We start from the raw sequence: 25525 nt of genomic DNA, 5'->3' as shown, positions 1-25525 counted from the left end.
GTGACGTAGAAAATTTATGTGTAGATCTGACGTCATCTCCACGTTGTCAAATGGCTAGAAGTTGTTGTCATGGATGATTCTTCCAAGTTACAGGGATTAGAAGGTCGTATTGAGGTTCCAGTTGTAGAGACACAAAGCTTCAAGAATAGGTATACCATTTTCAATTATGAAACATAATTATTCTTTCATGATAAAAAGTTACTGAAAGTGAACTAAAGTAAACATAAAATTGCTTCGTCTGAGTGACAATTAGTGATGTTATGACGTCGTATCACACACTGATGACTTCGTGGCTCGTGCAGAGTTAAACCGGTAACATAATAAATAGTTTGTGGTAATTATTGATATTCCATACAGTTTGATTGAATATAACCATGTCACATTTTCCAGAATTGTTCATTTTAGTATTAAAGGAACTATCTAAACCCTCTATTAAAGGGACAATAACACTTTTGCTGGCTGAAAGCTCCAGAAAATGAAAAAAATAGCCTTATTCTAAGTACTAGATGTGTTAGTGTCTTACCTGTTGTGTAAATTATCCATTAAATCCTATTTTACTTGTCCAGAGGGTTCAAAAATATTTTTAAATCCAAGTCGGGGATCACATGGCTAAGTGGGTAAGACGCTGGCTCGCTAGCCTGGAGGTCGGGTGTTCGATCCCTGCATTGGCCGAGAAAGTTCATCCAGATTTTCCGGCGTGGTTCTCCCTTGTCAGTGATGCAGGACAGAGGGGCTGACAAGGAAAGCTGTCTAGTCGTTCGGATGGGACGAAAAACCGAGGTCCCGTGTACACATTGGCGTGCACGTAAAAGATCCCTTGGCAGTTGGAATTCGATATAAGAGTAGGCCGTAGTGCCGCTGTCCGGGCAAAATTTCCCTCATAGCACACTGTATGGCGTATGCCCGTCTTCATTAGCCCAGTGCGAAGCAAAACAGTAGGACGTTAAACCCCATTTCATTTCATTTCATTTAAATCCAAGTCACATTTGAAAAGCTTTACGTCAGGCTTTTCAAATCATTTAGTTGAATTTTTCCAATTTTTTAAAATTAGGTGTGTTAAGATGAAATTTGTATCAATTAATTGGAATATTGTAAAATAGTACAATTTGTTGACCAGAATAAAGATTGGGACATATTCAGTTACAACAAGAGTGGTATATGGAATACAATTACTGCTTATTACTGAGCGATGTTTCGACTAGGCTTCTCTAGTCATTATCAAGCTATGATAATGACTAGAGAAGCCTAGTCGAAACGTCGCTCTGTAATAAGCAGTAATTGTATTACATAGAATTGTGACCTGTATACTCTAGTTCAATTACTAAATGCCATTGAAACAGTTCCTCTATTAATAGTTACAATTATTACTGAATTAAACTTAATTAAAGACACGAAGTGGAATTGAAGGGGTGTATAGCTTTATTCTTTGGAACCTTAAAATGTACAAAAATGATTCTGGAAGAAGCACATATATTATTGTAGTGATTAGGTATATGAAGTGATTTAATAATAATATTCAATTTTTACATTTTTATTGTAATTTACAATCAATTATGTAAGGTAAACTGAAATACTTGGACGGTCCAAATTAAATGGCAGTCGTTTCTGCCTGCTTAGTCTATTATACACGTTTTTTTAAAATGGTTATTTTGTCGTTTTTGAACCATCCATTACTAATTGCTTTCACATTGTCAAGATTGTTGAATATGTTTTTCTTTGTTCATTGCAAATTGCACCCGTAACCACAGAGTACATGACTCGTGTACAGATTTTAAACTGTTCATTAGGTCTTGAATATTGGAAATTAGGATCTTATATTTTCATGGCAAGATAACAACATTATTATTGATTGAAATGGACCAATATTGGATTCTAATTTGTGTTTTTAATTTCAAATACTATGGAAAATATTGAATTACAGGTTTAGCAGTTAGCACCTTTAATATCGGTCCATTTTTATTAATATTGATGTTTTATCTTACCCTGAAAATATAGGCATCAGATATCCAATATTTAAGACACCATGAACATTTTAAAATCTGTGAGCGACGTTGTTTTCCTTATGGTCTTGATGGTGTGCCTTGATGAACAAGTAGTTTTAGATTTTTTAATGGAAAACAGTAATTTTCATTAGCTGTGTGTCTATTTATTATGCTTAGCTTGGCAGGTTCATGGAGGCTTACCTGTTTATTATACCGTATATATTTATGTATCTAAATGCCCCGATCTTTGATTCAAATGTTGCAACCATATAATGCCAAACAGCACATATAATTTATGTAACTTCACTTTTAACATCAATAATAATATGAACTGTGACACAAAAAACTCATAATCCTTGACTAGTACTGGTTTCCTGTAACTACATCAGAGAAACAGGCACACATCTGAGGGACTGAGGTATAGCATACAGAACCATTTTTCCTGTTTTATAAAATGAAAAATCGATGACATAACAAAAAGAAAAATAATGGAAAACCATTTTATTTTTATAAGTTCTTCAACTTAACAGTTAATAAGTAACAATGGCCCGTTAATTTTCTTAATCTATTCTGAGATTATTTTCCGCTCATTGTTCCTAAATTATACCCATATACAACAGATTAACACTAATACATGCATTATGCAAAAGCTAAATCTGCCTATTGCAGGTCTTTCTTTAGACTTGAATTGTTATATAAACTATTAATTAGACATTTATTAACATGACAAGACCATAATCAACTCTCAATGCTATCTGATGCTTCCAATTTGAATCCGATCTGCCATTCAACAGCCATTGATGATTAAATGCAAAAATGGATAATCAAGACTTTTTATTTTATTTTCGACACAATGGCAACAGTGACAATTAAGGCTACAAGGTTTTTAAAATGAGTATTTTTTTTTACTTAGACCAAAGTTATTTGACTGAAATTTTCAGAATATTCCTGTTACATTATCTATTATTTAACTATTATAGTAGGAACTGTCAGCTCTTTAACTAATCTTCTATAATATATCTGTAACTACATAACCACAGACAATTGTAACTATAGACAATTAAAACCACAGTGTTACTATTACTATGTAAATATATAAATTATAATATGTCCAGCTCTATACCATGACATTATTTATGAATAGCTGCAAAGACAAGCGAAAAGTATTGGTAATTTAAAATGTTAAAGATACTTTCCTGCATACAAACTGTGTGATTTGATGATATATTTGGACTAAAAACATATTCAAAATTTTGATTCAAATCCTTCAAAGTATAAATAAACTGTTGTTAGAAGCCATATCTGTCACCTCACTTCATTGAGGGAGTGTCCATTTTTCAGAATGTATTTTTCATTACTTACTGTCCATTTACCATACATATTGAGTCCGTTTAATTGCAGTTTTTTGTATGTTGACACCTTTCAATGTTCCGAAATCTGTCTATCCGCACCCTCAGTCAAGCTAGCACACAATAAGCTGGCAGACAACAGTCAGGTTGCTAGTTAGTGATACCCTGACATTTTTGCCCAGTGCGTGCCCCATGACTTTTATTTGCATAATTCAGTGTTTTCCTGGTAAAATTGGGTGTCTATATACTTTCCATATATACCAAATTTGCCATACTTTTATTGGAAATAACCACCCGATAAATACTTTTGGGGCAATGTATCTTTAAAATGTTATTTAACCCGTGTTGAAATCTGTTTGTGTCGGCATACCTTTTATCTTTTCATTGTTTACTGTGAAACAAAGTAGTGTAGCACTGCAACTTTATAATATTATCATAACCTAAATTTCTTTTGCAGTGATCTTCATATGCAATTCACTGTAACAGATTATTGCAAACAGATGACGAGCGAAATATAACCAAATACCTCCTCTCCTTTTCTTACCCTTTTCATTGATATTAGAGTTAATAATACCCAGTAATTACAATCTAAAACTGATCAATATATTTATTCTCTAAAGTTTATTTGGATTGGACCTATTTGCAAAATATAACTTTTCATAAACAGCAGTCCTTCACATTTATGAAATCAGGTGGGAGCCATAAAAAACTCCTGTCAATTTCAAGAATGAGAAAAAAACTCTGTAAAAACAACGTCTTAATTTTATCGCAAGAGTAATTCTACATTTTCTTGAATTAAGGAGAGTCCGGTTGTATTTATGCTTTAGTCTTGTTTAATATTCTTTTTATATGTTCTTATGGAAGATACTGCCTTACATTAGCATTTGATATTAGAATGAAAGCGAGGGTGAAATTGGTGAATATGGTAGCTCAGAATTATCATCATGGAAACTGATAGCTCGAACGTATGCAGTTTAAAAATAAACAAAAAACTGAAAGTAGTTTATTAATCTCAGTGTTTAGAAGAGCAATTTAGCTTATTGAATTTGAGGTGCGTCGAGAGGAATAGAGCAAAAGCGCACCTTTAACATGAAGGACTGAAACAGAGCTATTTTGAGGATTGTGAATAAATTCTATTTCCTGATAGTATAATGACTGCTGTAATGGCTTTCTATGGTTTTCTCATTGTATAGAAAACAGTCATTTGATTGCCTGAAACATTTGTTTGTAAAATTGAAAAAATATTCAATCTCAAAACTTCTGTTTTGCATAATTTTCCAATGAGTTAAAAAATAGGTGTAGAGTCGAGATTTTACAGTGGTAAAACTCAAAAATGGGGCACAAATTTCAGTGATTAGTAAGACTGTTTTGTTCAAATTTTAATTATGCATAATTTTGTCAAAAATTTTATGAAATCATTTAAATATTGGATATGATTTGTAGAATGTGCATTTGTATTGCATATCTTAACTTTCCTTGCTGTAGATCATTGCTTGCATACTTTGGGTGCTGTTGACAAAAGAATCAGTCTTGTGATATGTAGGACCATTTTTATTAAAAGTACTGTTGATTATTTGTGATCTTAGAACAGCGTCTAGTTGTTTAGATGTGACAACTATCTTGGCCAAATTTCCCCATATCACACTGCATGACCTTTCTTGTAGTTTGCTTAATAAATTGATATCTTTAGAACTAGTTAGGTACATGGAGATGAGATTAAACTGGATAGTGTGTTTCCACCCCCCTCCCACCCCGATACTTTGTAGTTATTTTTAGATGCTGTAGTTATTCAAATTAAAGAATCAGTCTAGAATTCATTGAATAATTTGTAACCTGGCATCCTATCTTTATTTAATATTTGTAATTCAAAGGTATTTAATTTTTTTTTGTTTTTCAGAATCATGGCGTTGAAATTATCAAATGTTTCTGCTAGAGAATGGTTCCAAAAAACACGGGAAGGTGTCAAATCTTGGCCAGAATTTATAAAAACAGATCGTTTCAAGTTACCACAATCTGTAGCACCTGTTCCAAAAAGAATCGTTAAAAATATTGAATATTTTCAAGGAAATTACATGTTTATATTTCTTGGATTATTAATCTTTTGTATGTAAGTATAAATAATTTTTTTCAATTTACCTACAATTTTATCATCATTCTTTCTATAACATTTGATGACAGTGTTTCTAACATTTTAAATTGGATTGTCAAATTGTACGATTAAATAGGGTTATCAAATCAGAGAACGTGGTGAACTGTCTTAAAAATAAGCACATAATTATGTCAAAAAGTGTATAAAATTTAAAGTATGAAAGCTCAATGTTAAAAATAGTTTTCCGTGTCTATAATTAAATATTAACAATGCAATGTACACATTCATTAGTAGTCTTACTACAGTAGGTTATTTTGTTGAATGGAGCCTACCTTTAGAAATAAAAATAAAACTTATATTAATTATGATGATGACAATACTTACATGTATATATCAGTCAGGTGACAAACAATATACATGTAGGTTGTATTATTAGCACTGATTCACTGTACATAAGTTATTACAAGTCTTACAATGTTTTTACATATTTTGAGGTAAGATAAACTTTGTTATAAGATATATAATGGATAACTAAATTTAATAATTCGGAATATTGTGCTAAAAAAATGCACAGAGTAGTGATTACACTTTCTAGAACACCTGATAACAAATTTTCAAAGTTCCATTTATACTGCTCAGAATATTTGCTGTAATTGTTTGTTCATTCAACATTGTATGAAAGAAAAGTGCAGCAGCAATGTGTTAGTCATGTAAATCATCAAGTGAAATGGAGTATTGAGTGTTCTAGAAAAATGTTAGCACATCCTGTTAAATGCACAACATCTGTCATTTACAGCTAATTACCCAGTATATATTTTACTTCTATTTCAGTTTAACATCTCCCATGTTACTAGTTGCTATTGGAGCCTGTCTTGGAGCCTGTTATATCATTAGTTTAAAAAATGCTGATAAAAAGATGTCAATCATGGGTAAGACTCCGAGTATATTTTATGAGAATACCAAGCAAATTCATGTTTAATTATAATTAGGATCATAGAATAGTTTTTTTTTTTTATATACAAATGAAAATCTCAATTATTTCTTATTGCATTGCAGTGGTGATTCTCCATATTATTCTTATTGTTTACTAGCTGCTTACCCATTGTTGTACCAGTAGAGCTCTGCAACTCTTCCTTCTAGGAGTTTCCTGAAACTTGAAGTAGTAGTGCAACATCACCAGGTCTATGTCACTCAAGCTCCTGTTATACCCTAAATTTCATCCCCTGGGCAGCCCTAATGTAGTCACCAACCCCACACAGACAACAAACGACAGTCGCAAATAGATACAGATAAATAAAGTTATCATGTTATTAGACTCAGAATACCGGTAATACATGTAGAAGTATTCTAAGGAAAATGTTGAATAGACTAATCATCATTTACACTTCCCTTAGACTTAAAGCTTGTAAAATCTTATCCTTGAAATGCATTACATCTGATAAGAATACATGCTGGAGTACCCTACAGTATTACCCTCATCAGATGTGAAAATTTATACATAAGTATATGAATATAAAAAATGTTTTCCAGGTCGTGAAATTAGTGTAGCACAACAGTATGCAGCAGTTGGAGTAGGATCGTTCCCACTATTTTGGTTAGCAGGAGCGGGGTCTGCAGTGTTTTGGATCATAGGTAAGTCACATGTTGAGTGCTTCACAACATTAAATACAGTTAATAAGATTTCTAGCTTTTGTTTCTTTGTATAGGATAGGATAGTTATCTTGTAATTTTTAATAATCAGAGTCATTATTAAAATATTATATTTCAACAATGGCGTTATTAAGATATACTATAGAAAAAAATATTATATTATATTTTAACAATGGTGTAAGTATGAAATACTGTAGGGATTGAGTAATAAGGAATGCATATAGAAATAGAATCTGAAAAATGAACTTTTGTTTGATTTGAAGGGAATGATGTATTTGATATTGTATTTGTTTACAGGTGCATCATTTTTTGTGATAATGGCCCATGCTACTCTATACAGACCACAGATTGAAGATGGTGATGGATTTGATATTGAGATGCAGAGTGTAGAAACTGTATAAACATTATATCAGTAAAAACAGGGTGTGCATGGTATCAAAGAAGCGATGTTATAATGGCAGAACGTGTGGAGATGTGATACAAGACATTTTCTATACATCTTCAGTTTATACATATCTACTGCTTTGAAGCTTAAATGCACATACAGATTTTGATTTCTGTGCAATTTAAAGATTTTGTTTGTCAGTTATCAGGAATTAAAATCTCCAAACATTTGAAGCAGTGCAATCCTTGAATTATCTTAACCTCCATGATAAGGTGTCAAACTTATTGGATAAATGAATGAAAGTTTTATGGATATTATTGGAATGATATAACTGCAATATAGTGAACAAACTTGTTTAGTCAAAGTAAATCACATGTATTTATCTTAACCTCAATGATAAGGTGTCAAACTTATTGGATGAATGAATGAATGAATGAGAGAACGAATGAAAGTTTTATGGATATTATTGGAATGATATCAACTGCAATGTAGTGAACAAACTTGTTTAGTCAAATTCAATTACTCGTATTTTGGATGGGGTGTATAGAGAAATAAGAAAGGATCTTGTTTTTGAATTAATGAAAAAAAAATATGTAATGATTGATGAAACAGGAAAGATATTAACAGAATCTCAATTTATGAGATGGGAACATAATGAAAATAGGGAACACAGGGTCTCATTTTTAATGGTTATGCCTTTTCATTGGTGCTGACTTAAGAAAGATGGTGCCCTTTAACTCTTTTAAAGTTAGATTTTATGGGGAAAAAAGCCTGTATGTTTATTTTTACAAAATTTTAACTTTTACTCAGATTCTGATGAGAATTCTGTCATACAGATGCTTCATATTGTCGTATTTATATCACATGTCATCTGGATTGTTAATGTTATTCTATAAAAGTATTATTATGAATCTTGTTAGTTTACAATGTATTATTATTTTTATGTTTCTGTATTGAAAATCATTACATAGTCTTTTATGCAATAGACAATTTGATCATTATGGTGTTTTGTTTAATGAAATAATGCTTGAAAGTTGGTGCCAATTAGTAGTAACACATTTAATTCCCTTCCTAGTTGTTAACTCTTGCAGTTCGGAGCAGAACATTAGGATGTTAAACCCTATTTCATTTCTTGCTTTTCAGAGTAATTTATAGTCACACAGGATTACTAAATTCTAACAAAATAGAAAATCTTGCATGAAGGTCATAGCAATAATCATATTTCTAATTTGAAAACCACAAAAATAAATAAATAAATATGTGTTGTGAATGAGACAGGAGTCGAAATAATACTAAGTAATACATCCTTAATTATATATATATATATATATATATATATATTGGTATTGATCTGGATTGAGTTAGGCCAAAGGTTTCTGGACCAATGCTCTGAGGGCAAAAGAGGTCAGGTGATAATTATTTATTAAGAGGAACTTGTGTGATAAATTTTATTAAGAGGCCCATAACTTAATTTGCACTCTAGATAACCTTTTATTTACCCCTGGGTTCTCCCATTCATGACCTGTTCAGTTATGTATTTATCATGAAATGGTAGCCAAACCTAGGTGTTGTATTCAGCTGTAGATTCATGACATCCACAGTTTTGGAAAGTTATTTTTGTACATCTGTTATTCTAATTAATAAAATATATATTACTTGTATATGTTGGTTATATGAAATAAAATATTGGGTTCATTTATTACATTTTCATTCTATTATCTTTAACTGCACAAGTACAGATTTAATGTGTACATGTACAAATACCCACTTTTTTCAACACAGACATGACATTAGGGTTGTGAATTGGAACTGTTGTTACCGGTACATGTAAATATTGGCTACCCTAATTCCTTGGGGAAAATTAGAGAAAAGTGATAATAGTTCATATCGATATATCTCTGGACAGTCTGAACGTGAAATTTCACAAATCTGTTGCTTAGACTGCCTGAAACCACCAGAGATATCTGAATAGCTCTCCATATTATAGGACCGTTTAATTGTAGTCTTGTGTCATTTTATTAATATCTAACTCAACACTTGCTATGTAAACTGGTTCACTTATAACAACCCTTGCATATTAGCAATAATTTATAATCTCAAGATGTTGATAATTCGAAATATATCATGACCTGAACAGCTGTATAGCTCTAGCTGCCTCCATGATTGCTATGACAATATGCTAATCAATGTCAAAGGTCAGATTTGTTGACATGCAGAGCCAATCAGAATGTAAAACAGAGATATCTGGAGAATTTCTTGTTCAGGCCATGGGTACTACTACATAATTGTGAATAACACAATTCCAGTTGGCATTGTCGTTGACTTATAAAACAACTTTCAGACCCATCAGTAACTGATATGGAATATTGACAAAGAAATAGTAACACAGTTTAACAATATTTTTCTGTATTGGCAATTTTCAATGACATATTCCTGTGACCCAGGGATGCTTTTCCCAAAATTTTGTGTCACAGGCTAATAAAGGGACATAACTTTTTATGTCATTCAATCACACGGTTTCAGACCACTTTTTTCATTTACGTTTCAACAGAATATTCAAATGCATACATAACTTCTATTCCATAATCAGTCTGGTGAACAGTACTGGATGTGCTTACATAATGGATTGCAATAAGACCCAATGAACAAACAAGATGAATGATCAACAAAATGTTTAATTCTATAACATGATGATATAAATAATCAGCAGTAAATACAATAACTGGAATGACCAGAGATGGATGGATTGATTTATATTGAGACAAATCGGATGAGGGACTAAATTTATTTAGATAATATATTTTCTTTATACAAACATGTAATATTCATCTGGTAGATTTAGACAATTTCACAGTAAATTTCGCGGATGCAGAGCACCAACCTCTATAATGACCCAATAACCTCTAAAGATCAAGGAATATTGCCCACATGGGTTTGTATTATATTCTAATCAAGAATTTACAATACAACTTTGGAAGCCATGGTGGCCGAGCAAGTTCCTCCGGATTTTCTGGTGTGGTTTACCCTCTTCAATGGTGTAGGACAGATGTCTGGTTAAGGAACGGTGTCTAGTCATTTGAATGGGACGGAAAACGGGTCCTGTGTACACAAACTAAACATTTTTGTGTACATCAAAGAATCCTACAGCTGGAATTCAAAATAAGAGTAGGTCTTAACTAGACACGTTGGTTCAGAACAGTAGGATGACAAACCCCATTTTATTTCATTTCGCGATTGAATTTGCAAAACTTCTGCAAAACACATTGTTACTGACAACAGGGTATCTGAAACGATATAGAACTTACTCTGTTTCCAAAACCATGTAAAATGAAAGCCTGATAAAGTCATTTAATCACAATTTATGATTCTTAATTCGCCTCAAACAGGATGATATCATTTTTGATAAAATGAAAAGAGACAATTTCTTTTACTGCATCTTCCAGACACCATCATACAATACCATTACTCTTTCTAACAACTCCCTCAAAGTCAGGCAACATGGAGGCTACTTTCTGTCTCATTTCTTCTCTTCTCTTTTCTTTCTCTCTTTCTACCAGTAACTCTTCTGGTAATCTTCTCCAGGCTCGGAATGTTTTCTTCTGTAAATACCTGTAATATTATTCATAGTCAACATAAAAATGTTGTAATGGGAGAAAGAAACAAGCTACTTTTACGGCTTTTCTTCACAAGCAAATTTAACTATAAAAACTGATCGTGTGAAATAGCTATATAAAGTGATATCGCTGACAAACTTAGCATAAAAATTTACCTTAAATATTGTTCTTTAGCTTGTCGTTCTTTCTGCCAATAGAGCATCTTTTCTTCTGTAGCATAATCTAACCAAACGGTGACAATCCTAGATTTAACATTTCTCTCAAAAAATTTATCAGCTCTCTCCTCTAATATTCTCATATGATGTTTATACTGAAATATTATACATATATAATAATAAATACTTTATCCATGTAAATTGTTTCAATGGTATTTATTGGTCAATATAAACTAAATAATAATATTGTTTATATATAATGTCCCATCACACTTTGACTTTATGTTGTAGAACAATTCCTTGATAAAAACTAGAGAAGCCTTGTCAAAACATCGCTCAGCAGTAATAAATATTAGTTGTATACCATAAATGCGTCCTAGAGACTAGATAAGACCATCCCTCAGTATCCCGAGTGGTATTGTACCGTTTTACTCCACTAACCCCTGGGTGGATTCACAAATTAAAATTATCTGCCCTTAATGATTTCATTGGCCAGATTACATACTGGTCTTTTCATCAATGTTTATGTTCACCACAATACCGAAGCTTGTACATTCGATTATAAGAAACTTTGTCAGAAATTTAATATCAAAGAAGTGACATGCCCACAAAAAGGTGTCCTAAAGTATTTTGTCAAAGCTTAAAATAATGATTCTGCAATCTTAATTTTAAAAAAATGTGAGTTACCTCCCTTTGCTCACTCGCTTTATAGTTTTGATTGGTCGATAAAAATAGCACAATTATAAAGTGCAGATAATTTGACTATGTCTCTGCCCCGAGAATGAACCCTGGAGTTAGTTGAGAAGAATGGAACAATATGACTAGTAATACCGAAGATAAGACAAGACTGACCATTCTCGTAAAATAGTAATAGACGTTATGTATAGCCACTAAAGAAAGATTATGGTGTAACCAGAAATACAAAGAGAGAGGGAAAGAAACAGCGTTTAACATCAACTCAACAAAACTATGTCATTTCAGGGCTAACATATGATTCACTTTTATTTCAATAATTGGCTTGCACGTATGGATCTTTTTTAGCACTGGGAGGAAATGGGAGAAAACCAACAAAACAGAACAGGCGACCCCAATTCTTGTGATTTATAAGCTTGGAATTGAAACCACTCTAGTTGATTCAATGACAGGCCTTATGATCTAAAATGCACAAATTAGACCATTTGAGGTTCTGTTAGACTGATAGTTGGAATTTGAAATAAGAGTAGGCTGTAGCGCCCTCATAGCACACTGCATGGCGTATGCCCGTCTTCATTAGCCCGAGTGCAGCAGAAAAGTTGGATGTTAAACCCCATTTTACTACTTTATTATTAAGCTACCTGTTAGAAACGATTATACTAGTCATAAAATATTATTTAGTCCCAACTCACCCTACTCCAATTTCTAAAGCTGTGTTTAACTAAAAGAAAGTTTCTCATTTGATCAGCCATTTTATATTTCTCTGACAAGGATTGTGCTGTGTATTCATGCCATGATATCATAACTTTCCTATTAAATGAAAATTGAAAATATGATTTACTTTTTAAAGTTATCAACGGCCGATAGTCTGGGAGTAATTACTGAAAATAGTAGAAAGTCAATAGGCTTCTTTTTTCATTTACAAAGCAGCAAAACTTTAGTGGATTTTACTCTATAACCTACATTACAATATTTCTGGGTACAGGCCCCCTCCTGCTCAGGGTGAATTTAGGGGGTCCGAGGACCCAAGATGGCCAGAAATGGCATCTACATCATTCAATTTTTTTTTCCGAAGCTCCCCTCATCGGCTTTACGCATTCAGTGCTGAGGTAATTTTGGAGATCTGAAATCAAATTAAATATTTTTGGCCAAACTCACAGATATATTTAGAAATTACTAAAGATAACAATGTACCTTGTTATAACTGATGTATAATGATTGTAGGCCTTCTCTTCATTACTTTTAGATATATTAACTAGTTTTATCATGGGTAGTAAACCTCTATATTTCATCACAGATCCAATATAATGTTTATCAGCTTTACTGTTTAATTCTTTCATTCTCTCCATTTCTTCTTGTTTCTCAATCTCTTTCTAAAAATAGAAAATAAAAAAAAAAGATGATGTAAATAGAAACAAAAACATAATAAATTTCAGTAATTTACTGATGCTTTTTTTGTTTTTTAAAGTTACAGTCCCTGATTTATTTCAGAATAAAACTGGTTGATTCTTACAAACCTAGAATCTTAAAATACATGTAGATGAAAATGGGATATGTTTTGCTTTGTTTATTACAAATGGTGCTCGATATCATACAGAACCCGTTGTCAGGAACTGGTTTTAAAATGTTCATATTATCATGAATATATTATTAGGAGCACATGTCTTCATATTAGGCCACACAAAATAAATGTCTTGTTTCTCGGGCAACTGACAGCTGAAACTGTAGGGAGGGAGGGCGGTTTCTTTTTTTTTCTTACTCATTGATGGTGCAAAATAAAATTTGGCTATTGCTGAAAATTGTTGGGGCGGGAGGGCGGTCTTTCTTTTTTTTTTTTTTTAAATGAGAAAGTCATTACTTGTTTACGTTTTTGCTTTCCGTTATATTCAACTTTATTGTACATACTTAAAACATAAACCCAAAATCAAGTCTACTAAAACACTGAGACTGAACACTGACTGAAAAGAAAATAATTTTCCATATTTAATTCACATAATTGAAATTGGTTTAAAATAAAATTCCATACGACTATGTAATAGCCCTCCATAAAGACAACAATATTTTTAAAAACTAAGCCTCTTTCACCAGGTGTATCAAAAATAATAATCATGGTAAACAGTATTTAAAACTAAATCTAGTATCGCCGGATTATTTATAATTATTTACCGAATTCCAACCAATGCATGTCACACCGTGTCATCGGTATTGGAGATTGCCGGAAATACTGTTTCTTGGGATATTCGGTGTGTTTCTCAGGATATTCGGTGTTCTATCCGGTGTTTATATTGAATGACTATTTAAATCTAACTAACAACTGGTCAGTAAAACCATCAAATCGGTAATCCAATTATTATTTTCCGGATTATCGAAACTACCGTAAATGTGCTAATAATGACCCAGATTCTAAGGTATGCATTATGACGACTATCGTCATCGTATCGTATTCTTAGCTATAATTAATTAACCTGTTCTACGGTTCATTATTTTATCAATAGGATTTTCCAAACAAGGACCGACTGAAGCCGGCAATAATGAGCCGATTACGATCGAATGATTGAAATATTGTCGCCAATGACTTTTAACACGAATCAAATTCTAGTTTATCAGGGGAGGTAATTAATATCACGTGATACAAAATGGAGGTTCTTTCGATATCAATAAAAAAGGCAAATCTGCCAAACTTCGCCATTGTTCGGATAAAAAAGACAGCATGTTCATCTGAATCAGTTTTAATACATTTGAATAGATATACATGTATGGCGGATGTAGGTACATGCGGGATATTTTTTTTACGACTTGCTTGTCGATGTGCGGGCGGGCGTTACATATTTATTTTTTTTCATCAAGACTAATAGACTGCACGCGCAACCAATTTTGCGTGCGGGCGGTGCCCGAGAAACAAGTTATTTTATTTGTGTTGCCTTAAGATAACAAAATCAATATTGACTGAAATAGACCAATATTGAATTCCGGTTTAACTTTTTAATATTGAATATTATGTATATTATTGAGTTACAGATATATACCTTTAAAAGAAATAAACAAACATAAATAAAGCCTGTTACCTGTTTTTCAAGTTTTTTCTTTTCTCTGTAAGCTTCAATTTTTTCTTTCTTTTCTTTTTCCTCTTCTGCTTTTCTCTCCTCTTCTTCAGCTTTCAGTTTAGTCTGAAAATTTCACATAAAATATATTATTTTGTCAATTGAAAATGTTGAAATATAAAGAAATGGGCTGCTGAAGACAAGATTCATTCAATACACACAAAAATTTAAAAGAACTCCAAAAAACAAAAATGTGGACAAGACAAAACACATTGTAGGCTGATTACTTTCAACAAAGAGAGAGTCTATAGAATACAACTTAACATGCCCCAGTGATGTTAAAATTATCGGTCTAAAATAGTCCAATTAAATTGGTTAGTTCTATTGAGGGGTTTGAAAATTCTCAGCATCGAACTTGGTCAAGATTCAGCTAATGAACATCTGCACCAAGTTTGAACAATCTACCTCAATTTAAAGGAGAGGTATTGAGTCACATGGTCTAAGCCAATGAAATTGCTGATCTAACATATTAAGCAGAAAATGCTTATCATCAAACTCAGTCAAGGCATTCACAAAATGACAAACAAGACCAAGTTTGAACATTCTAAATCAAATAGACAAAAAAATATTACTGACCAATCTTTCTTCTTCCATTAATCGTCTTTTTTCTTCTCGTTCCCGTTTTAACCTTGCTCTCTCTGCTGATCTCTCTTCCATATCTATAATTTGAATTATAAATATAATTATCTGACTTTAACTTAGCTATAATTGAACTATAATTATTTAACTTTGAGTTTTAATTAAATTATAATATTGTAATTATCCAACTTAAATTATCTTACTTTAACTAAGTTTTAATTGAATTATCTTACTTTAACTAAGTTTTAATTGAATTATCTTACTTTAACTAAGTTTTAATTGAATTATAATTATCTGACTGAAAGTAATCTTCAATTGAATTATCTTACTTTATCTAAGCTTTAACTGAACAATAATTATCTTACTTTTCATGATTTGTGAATGTTTTGAATTGTTGGTTGTTTTAGTTAGGTTTGTTGTTGCTGTTGATATCTCAGTATTATCACTTCTAGCTGTACAGACAGATCTGAAACAACAATATCTGCAGTATTAAAATTTTGATCTAACTGGGATATGATTATAGTATTACTTTCTATATCCTTTCACTCAAGTCTGCCACCTGCTATGATATAACTATAGATGTTGAAATTTAAATACCTTAACAGAAGACAAATGCTTTGAAAACTTGCACAAAATGAGATAACAAGTAGGAATGTACTATTTCAATGAACAGCGTACTAATAAACCAGGAACCAAACGTGATATCAACGCATCGATCTTCTTGAAATTGTGACATCATATCAAAAATCAGAGTCTGTCAATACTTCCACAATTGTCCAAGGAATAGGCATGTCAAGTTTCATGTTGCTCATACTTGTATTGGCAGAGCCTTAGCCTTTTTTTGGGGGGGGGGGGGAACATCGCTGCAAGAACTGGATTTAATTACATTGGACTATGAAATTAACAGTTATTCACAATCAATGGAACAGGTTTTATTGTCTCGTCAATACAGATATGTAATTTTAATTTCAATGTTTGTGCGGAAAGGAGGTAGTAGAATTTGGCTCACAATCAGCGTATCTACCTTCTCTTCTCTGAACTCATTGACATAGACCTCATTTCTGTCCCACATGAATAATGGAACTGTTATCGATAACAGGGCTATGATCCTCTACTGATATATTGTGACTTATACAACAGTGCTGATATAATCTATCATCATATGCATTACCTGTCATTGTACACTCACCGTTTTATCAAACACACATATATTGACTGTTGTCTACACTACATAAACATTTTTACTAATATAATACTCTCTAACCTTGGAGTTGGCGATTTAAAAGTTGAATTAGTTCTGGATGTATTTAGGTTACTACTAGCACCACCACTATCTGTTCTTAGAGTTATCTCCTCCTTGGTGAGGTTATCTATATTCTGTGGTTCAGTCAACTGATTTTTTAACAGTTGATTTTTTTGAGTGTATTGAAGTTCTTCTATGAGTCGTTTCTGTTCTTTTAATTGATTTTGCTGCTCACTTAAAATCTTTTGCTGTGCAGTGTATCTATGTTCAAAATTATTCACAACAAAATGAGTATTCATCCACGGCTGTGTTCCAAACCTTTTCCGTATACTTTTATCAGAATGCTCTGAGTTAGCGTCAATATCACCACCTCCCAGACTAGCTATTTCCTCATTGGTTAGATTTAAATGTTTACGTGTCACTTGCCATGCCTGTGTTGGAACACGCGGAGGGACATTTTTAGTTTTACACAATGAAGAGTCACTTTTTGATGAAAAGGGTCCATTTTGATTATTTGCTACAGCTTTTTTCTGACCATTCTGGGCAAAAAATTCATCCTATAAGATATTAAAAAAAGACAAAATTAATCTTAAATCTGCCTATTGCAGTTCTTTCTTTCGGCCTGAAATGTTATCTAAAATATTAATAAGACATTAATTAACTTATCCAGACCATAATCAACTCTCAATGTCATTGCTAGCCTGCAATATTTACTGGATTTAAATCCGATTTGCTGCTCAAAGCTCATTGATGATTTAATCCAAAAATGGATAATCAGGACTATGTTTTTTTTTTATCGTACCGATTTTAATAATGATGATCAAGGCCAAGCGTAAAATTCAAAAGTTAAAATCTTGGTTCAGAGTGAATCAATTTGACTGAAATTTTCAGCAAATTTCCTTTACATTATATAGTTTTTACCTATTATAGTGAGAACTGCCATCTCTTAATCTAATCTTCCATAATACCCCTTTAAGATTATGAAATTTCCTGGCTTGTGGAGTAAAATATTCCAACTGTATTGATAAATATCTGTTGTTATTTACTACTGTGGAGGAGTGGGCGATATTTGATATCGTTTAATATTGCCCCATCTTGTACAATGTGTAAATTCATTAGATGTTTTGTTGAAGGAATTTCATTCTGGTATTCATTAGGGCTATGAGGGAAATCTTGCCTGGACAGCAATGCTACAGCCTACTATTACTTCGTATTCCAACATAGTCCTACTCACAATTTTATACATAGACCTACATACAATTTTATACATAGCCTTACTTACAATCTTATGCATACAATTTGATACATAGCTCTGCATACAATTAAAATACGTAGCCCTATTTACAATTTTATACATAGCCCTACTTACAATTCTATACATAGCCCTACTTACAATTTTTTGATTATCTGTTGCATGTCGAGCTGACTGAGAACCATTATGTGTTTTATCAATCTTCTTATCTTCATTGGGGTTCTCTTCACCTTGCCATAACTGGCCTGTTGCTGCTTTCTGTAATAATGCCATCATTTTTTGCCTTGTTACTTCCTGTGCCTGTTCTAGGTCATGCTTGTCCTGTTCTTGTTGTACCCATAGCAACCAAGCTGTGAAATATTTCTGTACAAGAACTGTTTTATAATGTCTATTAGCAATTTGATTTTTTCTGGAATGACAAAAGGGAAGAATCTAACTAGGTCCCAAATAAATAATATTTTTGCCATTAATAGAGTTATTAGTTACCTATGAAAGCTGGCATCCTTAAGACTTGGTGTAAGCAATGTCTAACATTTTCCTTCCCATTCCAGGGTGGGCTAGAATATCATAAGATTTTCAAAACGTTATGAGAACTATTGTCAATATTGCGCCATAAGAATTTTCGATCGGTTGATTTTCTGTGTCACAGTCATGTGCCACGTACCGTGGATTCATTTATTTACGATAACTGACAGTTCTCCTCATCATATCACAGACATTATGTTGACAGTGAATGACTGCATCAGTTGTGAGGGAATGTACATGCATTGTGCAAAGACGAGGGGGAGGCCATTCTCTTCTAGTCCGGGTTGCTAGGACTTCTTTTTTTACAGCAGGACAAAATTCTAAAGACCTAGAGAAAGTCAAACCTATGTCCATTGCACATCTATATTGTTTTCAGTGACTGGATTGTGCAACAATTTGTATTCGACTGTTATTTGTAAATTAGATTATTGAAATCTCTCATCGTTTATTTGAAGAATTTTTACTCCCTTGCAAACTATAATATTGTGAAAATTTAATCCCTAAAAGGCGTTTCGGTCCAAAAATCTGAAAATTTATCCATATTTGGCATCCACTGCTGCCGACCATAAGGATATGAAACAAAGCTGGGAGATTATCTGTCGTTGATATTTTATTTTATTCTCTTAACCGAATGATAAATAATAATTTGATTACATTAAGTGTGGAATTAGCTGTTAAACATTAGATATGGTATGAAAAATGTTAATAGAACATTGAAACTGAAAATAACCTGTGACTCTCTAGAATATTTCTTTCGTGTTGTCTAGTTTCTTTATCCAGTTTTTTTGAGCGACTGTAAGATTTCCATGCATTCCAGGCTCGCAGTAATAGTTTCCAGTCAGACATTGCTCGACACTTTCCCAGAACTAAACGTTTCTGTAGAATCAATTCATACCACGCAGTAAAATGTTGATGAAGAATCTAAAAATATCAAATACATATTAAAATATATGGCTAATAAAATCTGAAATTATTCTGACTCCCATGAATGCCTGAAAATATATAAGTGGTTGAGTGATCTAATGTGCGCTTTATATAATAAGGTCTGTTATTGAGTCAATTGGCATACTTTCGATCCCTCTTAATCTGCTCTTGGATTATGTATGGTTCAAACACTGTAATCCGGGTATTATTTAATCTTGTGTATTTAGCACTAATTTCTTTCACATTAATTGAATATCAAATCTTTGTTTAAAAATTCGTAAAAATCGTTTGACATCACCAAAAATCATCTAATTTGTACTTGTGTCAGGCGATTGTTAGATACAAATCAAAGTTACCCTGAGATTTTTAGACATTTGTTTAGTTTGAATTTCTGACATTTTCTTCATGACGATCTTTTTCCGTTCATCTATTGCTCGTTGATGTTCTAGCATCTTTATCTCATCTTCTTGTCTCTGTTTCTCCCAGTCTTGACGGGCTTTCATTTCTTTATCCAGCTTTGCTTCTTTTTTCCTTCAAAAACAATTACAAATAATTAATTACAGTACAATTATTCACTCCATATTGCATGAAACTGGGGGTTAGGTTGGCGAATGGTCTAACGTATATGCTTTAGATCAAAAGGACTGTGATTGGAGTGGTTTCAATCCCACACTTGTGCATGACATGGACAAGGGTCTTCACTACACTCGCAAGTTTTCTCTGGGTGCTCCAGTTTCCTTTTAGTGCTAAAGACCCCTCCGTACCAGCAAATTATTGAAATAATATTGTAGCACATTATTATGTTAGTCCCAAAATAACCTAGTTTGTGTTGAGTGGACGTTAAACTATGGTATGTGACAGAGTGTATACATCTCATAAGATAAAAAAAGTGGATCCAATAATTTGTTATCCTTCATCCTAGAAAAAAGACCTAAAGCTCAACAGTTGCTCTGGTGACTATTTTAAAACTAAAATTTATCAAACCTTAGTTTTTCTTCCTCCTTGGTTTGTCTTTCCTCCTGTAATTGTTTACGTATTTTCACCATTTCTTTTTGAATTTCAAATTCCTCTCGTTTACTTTTGACTTCTTTCTCCTTTTCTTCCTAGAATATTAATATCATTAATATGTTCCAGAAATCAGAAAATATATCCTGTCAAGAAATTCAATTAAGGTTAGAAAACAATAATTAGCAAGATGAAGTAGTATCAGGTGTTCTAAAATAGTAAGCATACTCTACCTGGTGTACAACACGTGTCACCACTATTAAAATTAAATGGGGGTTTAACATCCTACTATCCGGCACCAACAGGGCTAATGAAGACAGACATATGCCATGCAGTGGTGCTAAGAGATAGATTTTGCCTGGACAACAGCACTACAGACTATGCTAATTTGAAATCAAACTATTAAGTGTTCTTTTTTAGGTGCACGTCAACTAGAAGTTATTCATTACCAAAGACAAAGGGAAACCACTCTAGTAATCCAGAAGAACTTACTCTGTTAATACCAGATTCAAACTGGGGACCTTCAGGTTAGCAAGCCAGCACCCTTCTCACTCAGCCACCATGGTTGGCATCAATACTTATAGCCAAATGGAATTTTAAATTGGACAAGGAATTCAGAAGCTGCAGGGCAAGAAATAACCTCAAGACAATGGCAGTAAAAGTAGATATTATTGAAACTAAAAATCAAAGTTTCATTTTCCAAGTCCGAACAGAAAAACATGAATAATCAAAACATGTTATATTTACCTGTAGAACAATTTTCTTGGCCTGAAGATGAGCATCTTTTCTAGATTGTTTTTCTCTTCTAGCGTTTTCTATTTCCTTTTCTCTCTTTTCACGATTTTCTTTTACCTGAAATACAGTTCATATACGACTCAATTTTGTTCAGTATTCACAAAGATATCATGTACTGAAATTCCATCAATCTATGCTTCTCCCTATGTAAACAAGCCTACCACCATATGAGTACATAATAGCACGAATTACACTGTGAGAAATTTGATTATTTCCGAATAAAGCAAATTTGTTACTCAAACAGATGTTATTATCTAGTTATAGATAGGGACAATATTGAGCATTATAGAATGTTTATAGAAATTCTTTAATTTCTTTTCTACATAAAAAGGTCAGAAACAAAACTTCAGCCTCATATTCCTGATGCAATGGTAATGAGCATTATCAACTAATTACCAGAAAAAAAGCTTGATTTTATTTAATTGACTTCCATTATAAATGTATATTCAAAAGATAAACATCTCACAAAATATATGATTATTGTGAATAATATAAAATCTGATTGACATGTTCGTTCTTCACTCAAATCAAAGAAATTCTGTCCCTTTAAATCTCCATCACAATTCATGTTCTGTGTCTTATTGGATTTAAGAGTATCTCGGGTATCTTACTTATCTACCTGTTTATGTCTAAGTTCCATTTTCAGCCTCGGATCAGGTTTATTTTCTTCAAAACCAAGATCCTTTTTAAATGTTTCCTTGACAACATCTTTTTTCATCATATTTTGTAAAATGGACGCCACAGCCTCACTTTCATCATCGTCATATAGATGCTTGTAAGGATCTATGAGAAAAAGGTGGGAATGAGATCAAATAAAGATGGTGAATCTAAGACTGATATAAAGTAGGGGTCTCTAGCAGTTAATGGAAACTGGAGGACCCTGAGAATATCCACAAGGTAAGTCAGACTAACCCTACTACTTAGAGCATGGGGTAAGCTTGGGGTCAAAACCATGCCACTTAATTCAATGAGAGACCTTATGATTTCAAGCTCCCTTCCATAATGGTACAAGTAAAAAGCACAATTAGTTATGTGTTCCATGAGACGATGTACAATAGTAACTCAACCTGGTTAAAGGAGGCAGGCAAATGCCATGCACGGTTATATGGGGAAATTTTGCATGAACAGTGTCACTACCGTCTACTCTTATTTCAGATTCCAAGTGTCAAGGGTTCTTTAATGTCCATGCCAATGCATACACAAGACCTCAGTTTTATGTATCATCCTAAAAGCTATCTATACACTGTTCCTTGCCAGGCCCTCTGTCCTACACCACTGACATGGGGAAACCATTGCATCAAAATCCTGTGAAACTTTCTCTGATAACAGCCAGAGCACAGAGAGAGAGAGAGAGAGAGAGAGAGAGAGAGAGAGAGAGAGAGAGAGATGGGGTTTAACATCCACTCGACACAAATCGGGTCATTTCGAGACCAACACACGGTTCAATTTTATTTCAATAATTCGCTTGCATGTAACATCAAGAGCTAACGATTTTAAAATAGTAACAAATACTACTATAATTCTTCTTAGAATCTGAGATATCTTACCGGGTGATTCTGAACGTTTTCTACTGATTGCCATTTTATAGGCTTCTTCCTGGCCATCTTCATCATCAGCTAATAGATAATCCCATTCTTTCTTTACATCACTCTCTACTGTTCTCTGATTCCAGACATCTGCTATATACTCATCATCTATCTCATCATTTAATATCACTTTCTCATTCATCCATTGTGTTAATAACTCTTCAGCTAAAATAAGAAAATCAAAACAATCAGACAATAATAAAATTCATGGATAAAATTCAACATCAGTAGAAGGAAATCGGACACAGAGAAAACCTATGAGGGCACGTAGAAGGCCGGGATCAAAACCTTGCCACTTCCCTCAATGACAGACCTTATGATCTAAAACAAATGTGTTAGTCCCTTTGGCTCCACCCCACTTTGCTCTATTTACATGAGGGACCACGGTGGCTAAGTGGGTAAGACGCTGGCTCGCTAGTCTGGAGGTCGGGTGTTTGATCCCTAGATTGGCAGAGAAAGTTCATCCCGATTTTCGGGCGTGGTTCCCCCTTATCAGTGATGCAGGACGGAGGGCCTGACAAGGACAGCTGTCTAGTCATTCGGATGAGATGAAAAACTGAGGTCCGGTGTACACATTGGTGTGCACATAAAAGATCCCTTGATAGTTGGAATTCGATATAAGAGTAGACCGTAGTGCCGCTGTCCGGGCAAAATTTTCCTCATAGCACACTGTATGGCGTATGCCCGTCTTCATTAGCCCAGTTCAGAGCAAAACAGTAGGACATTAAACCCTATTTCATTTCTATTTACATGAATAATCCGTCTTTTTACCTTCTGTACATGCTTCATCATGATAGAGAAGCTTTTCTTTAGCTTGAAGAGCTGACTGTTTTCCTCGTTGCCGACCTGAAGTACTTTTAACCCCAGAACTAAAGGCAACATCAGCAGCCAAGTTTGAGGCCTCCTCAACTTTCTGAAAAATATAAATTTACATTCTAATATTAAAAAAAAAAAGACTTTGACGATTGAAATTTTAACAAAATGAATGAATCATTAAAATGGGGTTTAACTTCAGCAACCAGGTTAATGAAGATGGGAATGCGCCATACTTTGTGCTATGAGAGAAATTTTGCCCGGGCATCACTTGAATTCCAACTGTCAAAGATTCTTTTACATGTACAGGTCTACAGGATATCTTTTTTCGTAAAATCCAATTGACTAAATGCTGTTCCATGCCTGGCCCTCCATCCTGTACCATTTACATGTATAAGGGGAAATCACTCTGGGCCTAACACACTTTTATTTTTCATAAACAACATTTTATTTCATTTGGAAATGTATAAGGGAAAAGTCTTTATATATTTTTATAGTTTTAATACCAAATATTTATCAAAAATGTAATTTTTACCTGAATCCAATTCTGGATATCATTATTGCTTCTAACTCTCTGAAAGATATAAATAACTAAACAATTTTTAAACATATACATGTATGTAATTTTGTAAATTAGTCATTAGGGGGCATAAAAATATTTGTTCATTCACCAGCCCACGGCTAGTACATGTAGATACATGTATGTAAATGTAACTAGTCTAACCAACTTTGGCAATAATCCATAACCGACAGAAATATTTAAAATATTTCAAAAAATTTTACAACAAAAGTGGATTGGAACAAATTTTATTTTTTATTGGCTTCAATAATGTAATGTTGGTCACCGCTACAATTGGTACATTCATTTAAGCTTTGTGCAAGTCGAAAGAGCCTCAAACGAATAATTTTAACACACACATGAGTTTGAAATAAATGCTTTTATCACAAACAATGGAATATAAACCATTAAAATAGTCACTGAACAGTTTCTCTTTGTGGTAATGTGCTTTACATTTTATATGTACACAAGTGGCCATGATGTTACCCACATAAAATCTTGAGTAGCCGTTGGATTTTACAAATCATAGAAATCATAGAGTTAGGATTTGAAACAATTTGTTTTTCTAAGGCCGAAAGACCCTTAAATAAAAATGAAATGGAGTTTAACTGTTCTGCTCCGACTGGGCTAATGATAACTGGCATATGCCATACGGTGTGTTATCAAGGAAATTTTGCACGGACAGCTGCCTTACTGCCTACTCTTTTTATATTAAATTCCAACTGCCAGGGAATCTTTTAATATTTTATGTGCACACCAATGTGCACTATTTTAATTTAGGTGAGTAAAATTACTAAAAAAAGTGAAGTCAAATATTTTCCCCTATATCTATTAGACTATGCGCATGAACCATGTATTAAGTGTCGTAAAAATAGCCTACCAGTAATTCATTACAGTTCCGCAAACAAATTGGTGACTAATTTTGCATAAAAACTAATTTGGCATGAGAAATTAGGATCAAATGAGTAATTAAATACCGGGCCTAAATTATTGTTCTGTTGATTTCATACAAATAATGAAAACATCACCCTACCTGTGAGCTAGAAACAACCCTTGGATTTGTTTGTCTTTTCCATTTGTAAAGACCAGGTTTATGATAGTTGTCTGCCATTGTCTAAGGCAGACGCAAAGCTAAGAAGCCAGTTGATTAAAATATAATACATCAAGATAAACTTCACACTTATTTAGGCAGCCATGTCTAAACAAATATGGTTTCCTTCAATTTG

The 25525-nt window shown here is 33.1% G+C and overlaps 2 protein-coding genes across 2 annotated transcripts; one reads left to right on the top strand and one right to left on the bottom strand.

The window, feature by feature from the left end:
- Position 1: 1 nt before the first annotated feature.
- LOC126829724 (prenylated Rab acceptor protein 1) lies at positions 2–9154 on the top strand. Its single transcript, XM_050559831.2, has 5 exons — positions 2–149; positions 5229–5438; positions 6252–6349; positions 6951–7052; positions 7368–9154. The coding sequence occupies exons 1-5, from the start codon at positions 70–72 to the stop codon at positions 7469–7471; spliced, it is 594 nt and encodes a 197-aa protein (XP_050415788.1). The 5' UTR covers positions 2–69; the 3' UTR covers positions 7472–9154.
- A 958-nt stretch (positions 9155–10112) lies between these two features.
- LOC126830068 (coiled-coil domain-containing protein 191) lies at positions 10113–25496 on the bottom strand. The gene is made up of 18 exons (XM_050560282.2): positions 25333–25496; positions 24276–24314; positions 23699–23840; positions 22889–23092; positions 21961–22124; positions 21294–21398; positions 20526–20644; positions 19898–20072; positions 19348–19538; positions 18234–18501; positions 16862–17397; positions 15963–16063; positions 15595–15677; positions 14983–15084; positions 13112–13290; positions 12610–12727; positions 11225–11379; positions 10113–11064 (listed from the first exon to the last, which is right to left on the bottom strand). Exons 1-18 carry the CDS (start codon positions 25408–25410, stop codon positions 10905–10907), a joined length of 2919 nt encoding a protein of 972 aa, XP_050416239.1. The 5' UTR covers positions 25411–25496; the 3' UTR covers positions 10113–10904.
- Between the last annotated feature and the right edge of the window lie 29 nt (positions 25497–25525).

Source organism: Patella vulgata, chromosome 8 (genome assembly GCF_932274485.2).
Source record: "Patella vulgata chromosome 8, xgPatVulg1.2, whole genome shotgun sequence".
Lineage (NCBI taxonomy): Eukaryota > Metazoa > Mollusca > Gastropoda > Patellidae > Patella > Patella vulgata.
Note: the sequence above shows the minus strand (reverse complement) of the source record. Positions and strands in the feature narration are given on the sequence as shown.